This window comes from Podarcis muralis, chromosome 1 (assembly GCF_964188315.1).
Source record: "Podarcis muralis chromosome 1, rPodMur119.hap1.1, whole genome shotgun sequence".
Classification (NCBI taxonomy): Eukaryota; Metazoa; Chordata; class Lepidosauria; order Squamata; family Lacertidae; genus Podarcis; species Podarcis muralis.
This window is the reverse complement of record NC_135655.1, coordinates 23056411-23072764: the sequence shown is the minus strand read 5'-3', so window position 1 is coordinate 23072764 and position 16354 is coordinate 23056411. Positions and strand designations below refer to the sequence as shown.

Here is a 16354-nt window from a genome sequence, read left to right as displayed (position 1 = left end):
CACATCCCTCAGCACTTCAAAGTTCACAGTTCCTCTGTGAACTGCGACTGTGACAAACCATTAGTAGTAGTAGTAGTAGTAGTATACCACCCTATAACCTATAACTCAGGGCAGATCACAACATAAAATTTCAATAAAATAACACAGAGTACATAATAAAAATGAAAACAAAGACGGCCCAATAATTCTCCTGTCTACAAACCACGCAGTTGGTCAGCATGGGGGGTGGGGGTGGAGAAATGAAATTCAGTGTCTTATGAGAAAATAAAAAGCAAGGCGTTGGCTATCAAGCAACTGATTCCTGATGCTGTGGGAAGCTACGGAATGAAAAATAACATTCTGATGCTTGTATAGCTGTGTGGCTAAGAGAGCTGGAGTGTAAGGTGCAACCTCCCATTTTGTGCCTTTGGCATGACAGTTGTGAGAGCTGCCTTAATTCCATATTTCTGCCTGGCAGGCCTTAAGTCCTCCTTCTGTTTGCTACCTCAGCCTGGTTCCCGGTGAAGGAATAACTTGTCCCATTGTGGTCCTTCCCTCACGTTGTCAAAAAGTTCCTTCCTGAGGCGCTGTTTGCTCAGACCCCGACATTTGTGGATCCTCTGTCTAACGTCTCCCAAGGGGAGCCATAAAGCCATCCAAGGGTTCTGGTGAGCTAGTCAACCTTTCTTCCCTGTGAGTTTTCCTGTCAATTGTGTTGTCGCTAGAAAGCTATGTTTATTGGGCTCTGTGTGTGTGCCTGCAAGCTTCTGTCTTCTATGTGTCATCGAGGTAGGTGAGGGCATGGAAGCAACACGGCTGACTTGCAGGTGTCAGTTGCCTAGCATACAGAGATTGCATTGTGCCAGTGCTGGGGTGTGTGTGTGTATCACAATATATTGCAAAGTTTTCTCTCCTTTAGAGTGCTGCCATTTACATTTGAACTTGCAGCTGGAAATGCATAGTATTCTGGCAACACATTTGATGTCAATACTAAGCCAATGTTAGCATTCTGCCCAGTGTACCAGGGTCTCTGGATTTCATTGTAAGGATCTGTATACTACATGATTTATGATCCTTGGGACAATTATTTCTAAATGGCGAACAAAATGAATGCCAGAAAGAGTTTCAGAAAACATTATTTGTGAGATGTTAAAAAACACACCACTGAGAACAACAAACACAACATTTAGCAATTTCTCACCATTTCAAAGCCACATAAGGTTGGTTTGCTGAACTGAAATAAAACACAATAAGACCAAATTGTATGAATCATCACTTTCTCTCCCACACTTTTCACAAGCAATTTCACAAGTGTATTACTTTATATATTCATTTACCACTTACACTCAATATTATTAACATGATCATTGGTTGTTTTGAGTGACATAAGAAGCCTGCCTCCACCAACAGCCTGGGGCAACCTAGCCAGGGCATGTACTTTTCCTGTGAGATAACAGGAAATAAGCAATAGCTACAAACCAACAGCTAAAACACCTAAGGAAATCAAGTACAATACCCATCACTAAAAAGAATTCAACAATGGTGCCAGCAAAACTCTCTGGGGAGAGGGTTCCAAAGACAAGGGGCTACAACAGAAAAGGCCCTGTCATAACCCCCTTCACTTCTAAAGGTAGCACTCCTGAAGCAGGGCCACAGAGATTGATCTTAATATAAGAGGTATCTATTAATTGCAGCAAAGCTACTGTTGGTGCAAAGAAAAAATAGGTACACAAAGGAGAAGTCCTGGATACCAAGATCCAAGTTTGGGGCAAGTACTCTTTATTGAGAGACCCCTGCAGATATTTAAAATCACAAAATATACAGCAAAAGTGAAGCATGGGAATATGATAATAATTTTTATTATTTATACCCCGCCTATCTGGCTAGGTTGCTCCAGGCTGTTAAGACCTTTAAAATTTGCCCTTTCAAGTTCCTTCCAAAGTTTCCCACTTCCCCTAGCATAGAAAAAGACCACATGTTTGGTAAGGTTAAAATGGTTCACATACAAATTCTCTTCAAAGGTCTGGTTCATATGCTTTTCCACACATCAATCAGAAACGTTGCACAGGCAGTAAAATTTGGTTTAGTTCCAAAGTGGTGAAAGTTTCTAAATTACAGTGGTGCCCCGCAAGACGAATGCCTCGCAAGACGAAAAACCCGCAAGACGAAAGGGTTTTCCGTCGCGGAGGCGCTTCGCAAGACAAAGTTCCCTATGGGCTTGCTTCGCAAGACGAAAACGTCTTGCGAGTCTCGCCATTTCCCCCCCGCTTCCCCCCCTTTTTCAAAGCCGCTAAGCTGTTAATAGCCTTTTAACAGCTTAGCCGCTAAGCCCGCTAAGCCGCTAATAGCGCTAAATCACTAATAGCGCTAATCCGCTTAGCCGCCAATGGGGTTGCTTCGCAAGACGAAAAAACCGCTAAAAGAAAAGAATCGCGGAACGGATTCTTTTCATCTTGCGAGGCACCACTGTATTGATAAAGGAACACAAGAATGGCTTGTGAATGCCATGCAGCTAAGCTGGAGCAACCAGCTTAGCCTCTTCATACACTTAGTTCATCAGGTGAACTGGGGAGAGAACAATTAGTACACAGATTAACAACGCAATCCTAGATGTGCCTACCCAGACGTAGTTCTCACCATGTTCAATGGGACTTACTTGCAGGAAATGTGTATAGTAGGGTTATAGTCTTAGGCTGAATGAGATTGTCTTCTGAGCAGACATGTATGGCATTGGAGATCTTCCAAACTTAGTTTTTTTGCAGTATGCTTACCAGTGGTTTTTAAAACATTAGATGATTGGGGGGAAGGGACACAGGGATATTTAGAAGTGCACATATGTACCTGCAACAGCTTTCCAGTTTTAATGCGCAGATCATCACTGATAAATAATCCTAGTGAGGTGAGGAGTACAAGACGAGTATTTGTTACGGTGAGATCCACAAGCGCAAGTCCGTAACAGTCTTGAGGAGAGAAAAGGCACTGTGAGTAACCTGAGTTGCATCTCTCAGACTTCCATCATTACTTGTTATAGACATGGCAAATTACACCCAGATTGAGACACCCAGATCTGTTGGGCAATCCATGCACCTGATATGCATTTGAAGAAGGTCTAGATCTATGTGCTTTTAAGAGAGGGTGGAGTGATGAAATCTGCTCTTTTGAACCCTGCTCCTTTGCTGCATTTTTTTAAAAAAAGACATAGCAAAGGCAAGTTCAGGGGGCAGGAAAAACAGAGGCTGATTCTTCTGACCTTGCCCATCTGACTTTGTTGCCCCAGCCACTCTGGGTGGCTTCCAACACATATAAAAAACAATAAAACATTAAACATTTAAAAAATCACCTTCCCTATACAGGGCTGCCTTCAGATGCCTTGGGGGTCAGATAACTCCATACCCTCCAGTATTTCTCAGATGAAAATAGGGATCTCCTAAGAAAAAAGTGGGGCATTCTGGGATCAAATCAGAAACCGGGACAGCTCCTGTAAATCTGGGACTGTCTCTGGAAAATAGGGACACTTGGAGGTTCTGCACTCCAGAGTAAAAAAAATGGCAACCCTGGGAACCACAGCTGAAAGCACTCAGTAGCCCAACATGCCAGATTCAAGGCTGGCGTCAGTCAAAAGCCCTAAACAGGCTATAGAATCTGACCTGTCAATCCCACCCCAGAGAGAGAAGGCCCTAAATGCTGAGGGATGAGGGTTCCCATATCCAAGAAGCTGAAATTTGGGACCCAAGGAGGCAGAGATTCTTTCTTATCACTGTCCAAAGAAAAGGGATGAGGGAGGGCTCTCCAGATCCTAGGGTTTTGAACCACACCACATCACACCACAACCTTCACTTTGAGATCTACAATTACTGTATTGGTCTGAATATGGGCCACACTCCCCCCCCCCCCCCAAATCTGGCTCACATAAAAGCTGAGTGCAGTCTATAGCAACACTCTTATAAATAGAGAAGCTATGTTTTGAGAGATCTCATTTTAGGGGTGTAGTCTGTATTTGGACCAATGCCGTACATTCTATGAAAGTGCAACGTGTTCTAAGGCCTTGGGGTAAGACAGGCTACAAATAAAAAGGAAATGCATATGGGTCAATTAAACAACTGAAAATAAGAATTACCGTTTTCCAAGATGGCACAAATGGTAGCAGACAAGTTAAACCATACCGTATCCCCATCCATAAATCCGCTGTCAGTCAATCCTACAATTAGTCCTACAAATACAAAAGAAAACAATGCATTACATGAAAAGTGAATCACAGTATAAAGCCAGGCTACCAGTATTTATGACACTGTTATAAAGCTTCATATTTCCCAGAAATTTCAGCAGTGTAGCTGGTTTGGTTCGGAGGTTTCTCTGTGATATTTGAGTTTATTTACAAATATATGTTGAGTCTAGGTAGAAGAACAACCTATCACCCCAACAGCAGCAAAACCCACAAATAAGCACCCCTGTATCCACAGATGTAGTTACAGACCTTAAATACTCAGCTCAAACCTACTTGCACACACTGAAAGAAAGCATGTCTGCCTGCTTTACTAGTACCACATATCTAAGTTAATAAGCACAAGCAGGTGGCTCGGTATGGGGTGGGGTGGGGGACAGTTGCAAACATATCCCTGGCATATTCCTATGGTTATTGTAGAATACGCTGCAGTGTAGTGGTTGTGTCCTGTCCTCTCCTTCCCACCTGAGATTCTCAGCAAAATGCTCTAGCAGTCATGCTTTTCACCATCACACACATATTTGACTAAAAACAAACAAACCAGTGAGCAAATAAATCAAATTAATTGTTTTTTTTTGGGGGGGGAGGGGATACCATTTCAAAAAATGCATACCTACCATTTATTCCATCTATTTTGAATGGTCAGTATGCAAGTGTCATTTGCTTGCCAAGCTAAAATAGTGCCAGCGATGCACAAGGTTTGCAAAACTGCAAATGATCTTTTTGTAAACAACAACAACAAAGTCTTTTCCATTGCTGTGAGAGGGAATTGTCCATGAAGGCTGCACCAGGCCCTCTGAGAACAACAGAATGTCCTCAGTCCTGTTGCTCCAAGGGGAACTTGCTCCTCTACTCTTTTCAAAGCACATCGCAGCAAGAAGGCCTTTCCCTGCTGCCTAGGGTTGCTTTATTTCTAGAAGTAAAAGTTGCTGAGCTTTCTGGGGAAAACTCAAAGCTATTGAGCAGACATTATTTTAGAAAATAATGAAACTCAAAGTTGTTGAGCTCAAAATTCCGGACATTTAGCCGATTTTCCGAAATCCCCCCCCCCCCCCCGGACATTATTTTCACCAGTTAAATTACGGACATATGGCAACCCTACTAGAGAATGGAACATTTTAGAAGGGAAAAAAAGTAAATAGGAACAGAGGCAGTGCTGAACCCTCAGACTATCTCATAAAGGAATTTGCTGGAATGTGAATTCTAAAGTGGACTCATGATTTGATCCAGGTGGTGATCTATTCAGATTGAATCAGGCAAGTCCTCTTTAGAAGCAGGGTTTCCACCACCACACCTACTGACCTGAAATAATAGACCTAGATTTGCACACAATCTTCCCCTAGGGGACATATATGCACACGGAGCCATCATTTCACAGGTTAACACAGTGGCGTAGCGTGGGTTGTCAGCACCAGGGCAAGGCAAGTAATTTGCGCCCCCTAACCCGTGGATTTGCGCCCCCTAACCCGTGGATTTGCCCTAACCCCAGATGTTACGCCCGGTGCGGACGGCCCCCCCTGCACCCCCCACGCTACGCCACTGGGTTAACAGCTAGTTGCAGAACACTCATGTGTAGTAGAAGTGTAACAAATGCATTCACAAGCAAAACCAACTGCATTTGATGAGACTTACTCCCAAGCAAGTATAGGATTAAGCCCTAGCCAACACAGTGGGACTTACTTCTGAGTAAACAAGTACACTTATTTTATTTAAACTTTTACATCCCACTGTACCCAGTTGGAAAACGAAGCTGGTGGATCAGCTAATTATGTAAAAATGCAAGACACTTACCTATTTTTCTTGTTGTATAAATCAGACCAATTATTGCTACATCACTTGCACAAGGAGTTTTTGCTATTTTGATATTGGCTACTTTAGACAATGTATCATTAACTTCCACGTTTTCACCAAGGGTCCAAAACCACTGAAGAAGAGGATCTGCAAAAGAGCACTAATGTTTAAGAAAGCAAAAATTCTTTCTGCTTTTTACTTAAAAAGAAAATACAGTTGAATGAAGGAAATATGTGACTATCTCTGAAATTTGTGGGAACACCCTTGGAGGTGAGTAAGGGATGTTATCAGTCTGGTCCAGGGTTGGGGTGGGGGATGGGAATGGGACTGCCATCACTGTGGTGGAAGGTAGGGGGAAATACAGAAGTGGGTGAAGGCATACAGAAGAGACGAGGTTGTCTAAGTCTGCTGGAAATTGAAGAGTACTAGGAGACCGCTTCAAGTAACGAATACCTTCCTTAGACCTGTTCTTAGTAAAATACACACACACACACACACACACACACACACACACACACACAGAGAGAGAGGATACTCTCTTTTTTCATGATGGTGGCCATTGGAAATCCTGCCAGTATGATATTTTGTTTCAACTGACCAGACAGAATTACTGTTTTGGGGGGACGGGCAGGTGTGGAGGGCTCCCTGGTCTTGAATGGGGTAACTGTGCCCTTGAAGGACCAGGGGCACAGCCTGAGAGTCATTTTGGACTCACAGATGTCCATGGAGGTGCAGGTTAATTCTGTGTCCAGGGCAGCTTTCTACCAGCTCCATCTGGTACCTAGGCTGAGACCCTATCTGCCCATGGACTCATTTGCCAGAATGATGCATGCTTGGACTACTGCAATGCGCTCTACATGGAGCTACCTTTGAAGGTGACCCAGAAACTACAACTAATCCAGAATGTTGCAGCTAGACTGGCAACTTGGAGTGGCCGCTGAGACCATATAACACCGGTCCTGAAAGACCTACATTGGCTCCCAGTATGTTTCCAAGCACAATTCAAAGTGTTGGTGCTGACCTTTAAAGCCCTAAATGGCCTCGGCCCAGTATACCTGAAGTAGTGTCTCCACCCCCATCTTTCAGCCCGGACACTGAGGTCCAGCTCTGAGGGCCTTCTGGTGGTTCCCTCACTGCGAGAAGCAAAGTTACATGGAACCAGGCAGAGGGCCTTCTCAGTAGTGGCACCCTCCCTGTGGAACGCCCTCCCATCAGATGTCAAAGAGATAAACAACTACCTGACATTTAGAAAACATCTGAAGACAGCCCTGTTTCAGGGAAGTTTTTAATGTGTGACACATTATGTTTTATTGTATTTTTAATATTCTGTTGGGAGCCACCCAGAGTGGCTGGGGAAATCCAGACAGATGGGTGGGGTATAAATAATAAATTATTATTATTGTGATGATGATGTATTGCAGTTTTATCATTCAATTCTTTTCTATTCATATGTATCAATGTTGTTTACTGCTTTGGAGACTTTGGGCCAAAAAAGCGGAATATAAATATAACTTTCCATATCATATGAATAAATTCAGAAAACTTTATACTTAGTGTCCGTGCTAATTTCCAATAGACCAGAATTACTTACAAAACTGCAAACACTCCCTATGAGCTATGACGTACCTCGTACGATATCCAACAAGGTTCCCGTAGTAGTGAACATATTTAAACCATGATGCATATTAAATTTTACAAACCATTCCTCAATTGGATTAACATCTGTTTCAGCAGCATGTACAAGAAAGACAGAGACAGATTAGTCATATAAGTACGCAAGTATTATGGGTGATATCCAACGTCCAGCAAACAGGCCTCTGCTCACACAACATGGTTTCTTTTTCTCCTCCCTCTTGCAATCCCCACGACCAAACCCTCTGGAGCAAATTTCAGGGGGCAAAGACTCGTTGCACAAGTGGAAACCCATTCCACTTGCAGATAGACACAAGTGGATATTGCTGTATGCTTACGTCAATATTACTCGGCTACGAGAGATCGCCAAAGTTGATGACGACTACATGCTCTTCTCAAATTTGCCTTCAATGGTGAACTGCTCTTCAACTGAATTCTTAGTAATGTACATCCCTGCGTATTTTTTCTAGCCAATTAATTTTCCTATTTTTTTCTATTCAAGTTACAAAAATATCACAGTCAAAATAAATGCAATATACATTATCCCAAAACTGGCTTTCTCTCCACTGAAGTTGGTATACTACTTATGCACCATTTGAGATTGTGCCAAATGCTCACTACCAAGTTGTCAAATTTCTCCCCTGCTAACAGGATTTTGTGCAAAATTTTTCTTTTGAAATTAAATGTACTCACCACCTTACGTGAGTACAAAAACAGCAACAACAACACAAGGAAGCATCAAAAGCCTGCAAGGATAAATAAGTGGAAATTATAAATCTCTCACCTGTATTATATGTTAACTCTTCTCGGTTGATTTCAATACTCCACGAATCCACACCTTCTCCCTTTTGTTTAAAGAAAGGATGGCAACCCAAGAATTTTAGTCTTAAATACTTGAAGAGTCACATACATTTAGGTGCGGACTGATTTTCCAATTATGAATTTTCGTAGCTGATAGTCTCATAGCTTACGGGCGGTGGCAGAGGGACGAGTGGCGAGAAAGGGCTCATCTCTCTGCCACCGCCCGCCTCACTTGAGTATAAGCCAAGGGAGGCTTTTTCAGCATAAAAAATGTGCTGAAAAAGTTGGCTTATATTCGAGAATACACGGTATGTTTTGAAGAAAAAAAATGAAGAAATTCCTATGCCCCACAAATAACTCAGAGATGCATTTTAAATAAAAGGGCACATTCTACTCATGTAAAAAGATGCTGATTCCTCGACTGTCTGCGGGCCGGATTTAGAACGTAATTGGGCCAGATCTGGCCCCCAGGCCTTAGTTTGCCTACCCATGTTCTAAAGAAATGCTTGGACTAACTGATATTATAGATTGAAGTCTTGTTTGTTTCTGTTACATTTTGCTCCCAAAAGACCCATTTATCCTAAATAAAATCCAATATGGCAGACATGTCTATACAAAACATTGAGATCCAAACATGAAATTTTGCAGGTAGCCCTTATAAATAACGTTTAAAACCTTAGAAATAACATTTAAAACCATGAGTGCAGATCCACCTCAGGAACCTGCCTTAAACCAAGTCAGATTGCTTGTCCATCTAGCTCAGGCTAGCCCAACTTTTATACCAAGTGGGCCGCAAGAGTACTCTGACCATGTAATCTGTGGGCCACACACTGCCTTGATGCAGTTAGCGCTTTCCCAGCTTCGGGAAGGAGGTAATAGGGTTCTAGGACCTTGGCAGAGCCTTTGTGCCTCCTTTCCCAAACCCAGCACCTCACTTAGCTGGCTTTGGGAAGGCAATGCAAGGGCTGAGGGGGCATCAAATGTTGCTGAGGGCCAACAAAAAAGGTCTTGAGGACTGCATGCAGTCCTTGGGCTACACATTGGGCCACTGTAAGTTTCCAGCCGAATGTTATGGCATTGTTTAATAAGTATCCGGTGACAGTGGCTGTCCTGAGTTCAGGCCGAGGTGACCACCTGCTACCTGATCCCTTTTAACTGGAAATAGCCAGGGAGTGAACCTGGGACCTTCTGCATGTACATGGTGTGCTATGAGCCCTTCCGCAATGCTTTACCAGAGTCATTTTGAAGTAGAAGACTTTGGAGTAGGTACTGTTGAAGATCTGGATGCTGGGAGCAAGACCAGCTGAAGTAAAAAGAACTAGATTCTTCCGTCTGTTCTCCAGGGTGTCGGGCTTATTGATATTATACAGATAACAGCGGACAATCTTTAACAAGGGGGAAAAAACCCAGGATTAACATACGAAGCACATATCCACAACATCTGGAATTATTAAAACTTTAAATGGCAACCTAACAAACTGGACTGTTGATTTCAAAAGCGGAAGCTGCAATAAATAAGGCTTTAAGGAGCCATAAAGGAAAGGAAGGTAGAAATCCTCATTTTGTGGAGGGACAACTTGCCCTCCCCCTCTCTCAGGTGATTTTGCCTGCTTTTGGCTGGCATGGGCAAGTGCCACTGAGAATTAGGCAGTTTAGGGTTAAAGTAGAGAAAATGATCATTATCTAACAAATTAATATACCTGAATATCACAGGGCAGTTTACAATATAAAAGCACAAAATATGTACCGTAATATAATAGCAAAAAATCTCACAATAGATCCCCCCCCCGACACATTTAAAAGGCCATAGATGGTTTAATGAGCCAAAACGCCTAAAATGTTTAAGTTTGTCCTTCTGTTGCACCCCAAGGCCCCTTCCTGCCATCCTTCCTCTTCCTTTCTCCAATATCCTGAGGCAGTGTTGGCAAGGCTTTCTTCACCAGGCCAGGCCTTCTTCTACCTGCCCTGCCCTACCCTCCAGCCCTGGGACTCCTCATAAGGGAGCAATGCCTGAAGGAAGACCTGTGAGGGGAGAGACTTCACCAGGCCAGGCCTTCTTCTACCTGCCCTGCCCTACCCTCCAGCCCTGGGACTCCTCATAAGGGAGCAATGCCTGAAGGAAGACCTGTGAGGGGAGAGACTTCACCAGGCCAGGCCTTCTTCTACCTGCCCTGCCCTACCCTGGGACTCCTCATAAGGGAGCTGTGCCTGGAGGAAGAACTGTGAGGGGAGAGACTACTTCAGGCAAGGCCTAAAATGTTTATCTTCTGTTGCACCCCAAGGCCCCTTCCTGCGAAAATTACAGTATCCTGAGGCAGTTTTGGCCACTGTGTCTATTTCATAGGCATAGATCTATAAATGCGGAGCCGGCGCCTGTTCTAGGTGTCTTTCTTCGCAGTTACCTCAGGAACTGCTAACCCAACATCTACAGGGGTCTTTCTTCGAGGATCTGAGCACCATGGTGCCTACAGGCACCAGCTTGGTGGTCCCTGGCTTTTTATTTTAAGTTTTATCTCAAAAGAGAAAAAATGCCCCCTCAGAATCTGGTTGGTTTCGAAGGATTTGCACAGGGCAAAAACTGGCAGGGATGGTTTCCCTTCTTGCCTGTTGGTCCATCCTGTTTGCTTGCCAACCATGGGGGGGGGGGGCTGTTCAGGAAGCGGGTGGGAGCAGCAGCAATGGCTGTACTGTGACTAATTTTTTTCCATGCCCCGCACAGCAGCCAGGATGTGTTATGCCACACTCCCCATGGCAGCCATTTTGTGACTGGCACTCACAGCACTTCCTTCAAATTCAAAATGTGTCCACTGCCCCCCCCCCCCAAGGTTGGCAACCCCTGATGTAGCTCCATGAAGTTCATGCTGTCCATATGGCAGGAGGGAAGAAAGGGAGAATCCTGATTCCAGACTCATTAGCCCTGCAGCATGTAAAAGAAATTACCTGGCAATATTCATAGCTGCAGCAAGTTCAGAAGCTAGAACACCCTTTTGTTGTTTATTTAAACAAACTGCAATACCATGTTTTGTTTTGATGCCAATAAATAAATAAAAGTTCTTTAAATTGCATATGGTGTTCTTAGATCCAAGGGGAGTCTGAATAACCAATAATATTTCACTCCATTTAGCTAAGCTTCTGAGTCTAACCGCTTCCGATTAAGTTAGTGATGAGAGATAACAATCCATTTAAACAAACCACATTTTTCTGTGTACAAGACGAGCTTTTCTGACCCAAAAATGAGGTTCAAAATTTAGGCTTGTCTTATACACAGGTAGTGCTGAGAAGGGACGGGCGAAAGGTTTTTTGGCGCAAGCCCAAGATTGTAAGCAGCGATTGCCCCCCCCCCCAACAATCAAGCGGTCAATCGCCACTTAAAAACTCGGTCTTGCGCTTTATTGTGGCAGCTGAGCAATTTTCGGCATTGGCTGCTTGATTGTTTGAGGGGGGGATCCCAAAAATCGCTCACCCGCCGGAACACAGCACACAACCGCTTGCATCACAGCTGCCTGATCGCCACCGTTAGCCCTCCTGATTGCCGCTGCGGCAGCTAATAGACAGCTGCTCTTGTTGCAGCAAGTGGTGGCCGCTGGCGGAAATCGGGGAGCTGATAGGTGGTTTCCGCTTGCGTCACTCGGTTGTGTGCTGCGTTTTGGCAGGTGAGCGATTTTTGGCATTCCCCCCAAATAATCCTCCCCAAAAGCTCAATCCCGCCTATCTTCTAAATTTTGAGGCCCCCAAAATAGACAGGGGCGTCTTATAGACGAAAAAATATGGTATGTCATCTAGATATCAACTTTGTGTGGATATCTATCTAGACATTAGGAGAACTTAAATGAACTTCTATGATTTATGCACCAATGGTTATCGGTATCCATAATATGAACTGATAAGTTCTTTCTTACTGTTGTTGGTATTTATTTATAAAATAGTACCATGCCCTTATTTTAATTATTTTCTCCTTCCCTTCCCTTTCCCTAAATTTGGAGGGGAGGGGAGGGAAATAGCTAAAAGAATTGATTAGCTAATTCTGCTGAGCCAAACAATGGTGTATCGGCAGGTTATTCCCCACTGCCATAATACAAATGCATTATTTGCTGAGATACTCCCCATTCTATTGCAACTGGAAATACATTGCTGGAAACTTACCAAGCTTTTATCTGAAAGAAACAGTTTAATTGCCTTAGATGACATATTCCGCTCATCTCCTGTGTAGCAAGAAAAACTCGAATTGGCCACCACTGAGTGAGGAAAAAAAATATATTGAACACTAATATATTCAAAGATGATATTACAGAACTAGAATATCCTGAAACTCAAATAAAAAATGAAATTGGGGACTGAAATAGATCGCATTGGCTTTTGTGAGTTATAAATAAAAAAATACAGTAGTAATAATCACATCAACAACATTTGATATTATTAGCAGTCTCAGGAAGGAAGTTTTACTGGGAGACATGGGAATTAGGGTGGGCCATAAGAAAATGAATAATACATTTATGATAATCTTTAAACCAAGACTAGACCGCATGGGTTTGGACAACCAAATTAACCTTTGTGCTTCAGTCAGTATCTTCCCAAGCTCTCTCACTGTGGCTCACTTGACTCCTAGACAACACACATTCAACATCATTAGCAAATATCTCTTGCTCTTTAATATGGTGGTTTTTTTTAAAGAAGCTTCTTGAACCTGCAGCAGTTATATATACATATATATATATATATATATATATATATATATATATATATATATATAATATTGGCTTCAGTTCCCCAAACTGTGTGCACACATTTCCCTTTTAAAGGTGGGCCCTATAGTGATACATCACTCGGACAAAATAAAGTTCTGATCTTTATGGAGTCCTTTGCAAATCACAGCACATGCAAATGCATGGCTGCAGGGTTCAGTACACTAGTAACTAACCAACCCGTATGCAAGAATAGGAAGGTGAAATAAAGTGAAACACAACTTACCATTTACATTGTAGCTAAGTCCTGATGAAAGTTGTAGAACAGCTGCAAGCACAAGATAAAGCTGCAACAGCGCCATCTGTAATTGTAAAAATAATATAAATGTGCATTTAATTCAAAGCTATATATGAAGGTGGTCCCCCAGTAGTCACATGATATGCACAGGAAGGAAGACAACAAGGAAGCAGATAAGAGCAACATGCTTGGTCATCAAAGAGTCCCCTTAGGTGCTATGGAAACTGCAAGCTGAAACCTGCTTCCTGTTCCAAACACTGGGTTCACCTATGGCAGAAAGAAGATTTAGTTCCCACCCCAGATGCAGACTATAAGCAACTGGTATGTGCAGGATCAAATTATTTCTTATGAGCAGGAAACAATAATACTCAATCATAGATACCCCCATTACTCCTGTTTTTTCAACAGAGATATATGGTAGAACAATGGAAAGCTAAATGTGGGTATTCACATTAAGAAAAAAACTCATTTGAAAGCCTCAAGCATAATGATAAAACCAAAGTAATACCAAAGATCTATTTAATACTCCCAATATATGCAAAAGAGTCTCTTTGTCCTTCCTACAATGTTAATAATATTATAAAGCATTCTAACCACTACACCATATTGGCAACTTGTAATTATAATTATATCATTATTAATATAATATAATATAATATAATAATATAATATAATATAATAATTAATGTAAATAATTATATCATTATTATCATTAAACAGAAAGTGTGAATACTTTCTTCAGCAGATTAATGAATTGCTACATTGCCTATTATTGGCATGGGGGCGCCATACTTGGCATTATCTTGTGCCCAAATTAAACATGTCTTTCTTTCTTTAAACCATTTCTATACCACTTCACATTTTAAAAGTAATCTCTAAGTAGTTTTTCTGTCTTAAATAGAGCATTACTAAAAATCCAGGTAAAACATTACAAATGAGAGTCAGATACATGCAAATACAGTAATACTCCCCAATGGAATGCAGCAAAAGAAAAATCCAGCAAAACAAAATCATTGGGCCAATTGTAACTGCATGCTGTCTTGTAGAAGGCAGTCTCCTGAAGATGATAATGTATGATTTGGGGTGACCCAAAGCTTATGGTAGGGTTCATATCACCAGCACAAACTTTGGAGAGGTCACCCATTTCCAGTTTTATATGATTTGATTACAAGGCTAGTAAATGACAAATTTAAAGATGCCCAATCCCTCTGTTTTTCTCAAAAAAATCCACAGAAAGCTCTCCATGCAAACAGAACAAAAAATATGGGGCTTTACAATCCCTGCTATTCCACCCCCCGCCCTTGTTTAAATAATGGCTGCTCTAACTCTAAAAGGGAAATAATTTTAACTGTCCTTCCTTCAGGGAAGGTTCTCACATGCCTTCTTTGCCGAGGCTGTGTCAGTTTTGCTGAGCCATCTTTGCCACTTCCAAGAGAGCCAGCCAACTGTTTGCTTTTATCTTGGGTTCCACAGGCTGACAGTTGGAAGAGTTCAAGTTCCGTCCCAGTGACTCCTAATAGCAACAGGACTCATAAACTGATGCAGCTTCAGAAATGCTTGTGGGGATAGATTTTCAGAATTTAAAATTATGTGGCAGGAACAGGCTACGTGGAAATCTTCCCGTAGTCCTCACATAAAAATGAGGGTCAGTGGCTCTGATACAAAAACTACACAGGAGGCCTGTCCTCCATGTTAATTTCCTCAGCTCATCTGTTGCTAGAACCACATAGGATGCAGCTATATGAAGTGGGAGTCTTTCAAATTAAAAATAAAAAAAACCCACAGTTGCGAGACTAAAGTGAATGCCACAGGGATATCTTCAACCATCCAGTTAGAGCTCCATCTAGGGCAGAAGGGAAGCTGATAAAAGATGGAAGCAAATGGAAGAAAAAACTCAGGTCTCTGAATAACTTGTCTTAGCTGAACATCTTCTTAGTCATAAAAATGAATCACTTCCATTAGCAATTCTCTTAAAAAAAATTAAAATACTTTAATCCGTTTTGTGGGCGTTTCAGTTTGCAAACAACAACATAACAATAGTATAAAGCAAGTTCACCAGACATGATTCTGCATTAACTATGACAACAGAGGTGTCTTCCAGTGAGAAAAGGCAGCAGGAGGAGGCACTTCTACGCCATTTTTTTCTGGTGGGACAGGAGCAGCATGCAGCAACAGCAACAATGTCTGACTTTGTCTTGCTTCGGCTCTCTCTCAAGCCTCTACCTACTGCCCATGAACAGCAACATCTGCAGTAGCAGGGAGCCTGGGAGATGTAGTTCCCTAGGGCTCCTTTCAGCTAGGACACGATGGTTGCAATGCAATGGTGACCTGCTACAGGCACCCCAACCTCAGCCTGCCAGTAGCCACTGGCGTAGGAAGGTCAGGTGGATTTCCCAGTGCAGAAAATTTATTGTCAACCCCGCCCCCCCCATTGAAATTATTAAAAGAAAGAAAATTAGATACTTACATCAGTGGTGTAGATAAGGTTTTTGCTGCCCGGCACGGTCACTGAGTTTGCCGCCCCTCTTGCTGGTCCTCATGCCCAGCAAAAGCACCCAAAGCAGGAGCAATAAAGAGGATGTAATCTCTCATACCTGCATGCTGCTTCTGTGAACAGCCATAAGTACAGTGCTGAAGTACAGTTGATTTAGGTGGTGTCATAGGTGCCCCTCTGTGCCCGCAACAAGCCCCATTGGGCCTTTTCGCAGCCTGCCGCAGGCATGGGAAAGTCCAATGGGGCTCATCGCAGGCTTGGGAAGGACCGGCGAGGCCCGTCACAATGAGGTTTGGCCCCTATGGGTGGGCTTAGCCCCATCCCAGTTTTGCAGGGGGTGGAGTGGTCTGAGGTCCCCTCAGCCATAGGGAGTTGGTGCCTATGGATGGTGTGGTCAGATGAGGACTGCCTTCTTAAACCTTCCCTAATCTAGGTAAGTGCTTTACAAAATTCCA

The 16354-nt window shown here is 42.7% G+C and overlaps 1 protein-coding gene across 2 annotated transcripts in view; it reads right to left on the bottom strand.

Moving 5' to 3' along the window:
• Window positions 1-15226, bottom strand: part of LOC114602030 (cation channel sperm-associated auxiliary subunit beta-like) — a 45448-nt gene extending 30222 nt beyond the window's left edge. Inside the window, exons 1-10 of one of the 2 annotated variants that reach the window (XM_077924718.1) lie at window positions 14786-15224; window positions 13394-13469; window positions 12569-12660; window positions 9658-9810; window positions 8409-8469; window positions 7619-7714; window positions 5993-6139; window positions 4097-4189; window positions 2821-2939; window positions 1181-1213 (exon numbers count right to left, since the gene is read on the bottom strand). In XM_077924718.1, coding sequence (XP_077780844.1) covers window positions 1181-1213; window positions 2821-2939; window positions 4097-4189; window positions 5993-6139; window positions 7619-7714; window positions 8409-8469; window positions 9658-9810; window positions 12569-12660; window positions 13394-13469 — 870 coding nt within the window. In that variant the 5' untranslated portion in view covers window positions 14786-15224. Of the gene's footprint in view, window positions 1-1180; window positions 1214-2820; window positions 2940-4096; window positions 4190-5992; window positions 6140-7618; window positions 7715-8408; window positions 8470-9657; window positions 9811-12568; window positions 12661-13393; window positions 13470-14785 lie in introns of both variants that reach the window. The other variant, XM_077924715.1, reaches the window with a different exon arrangement.
• Between the last annotated feature and the right edge of the window lie 1128 nt (window positions 15227-16354).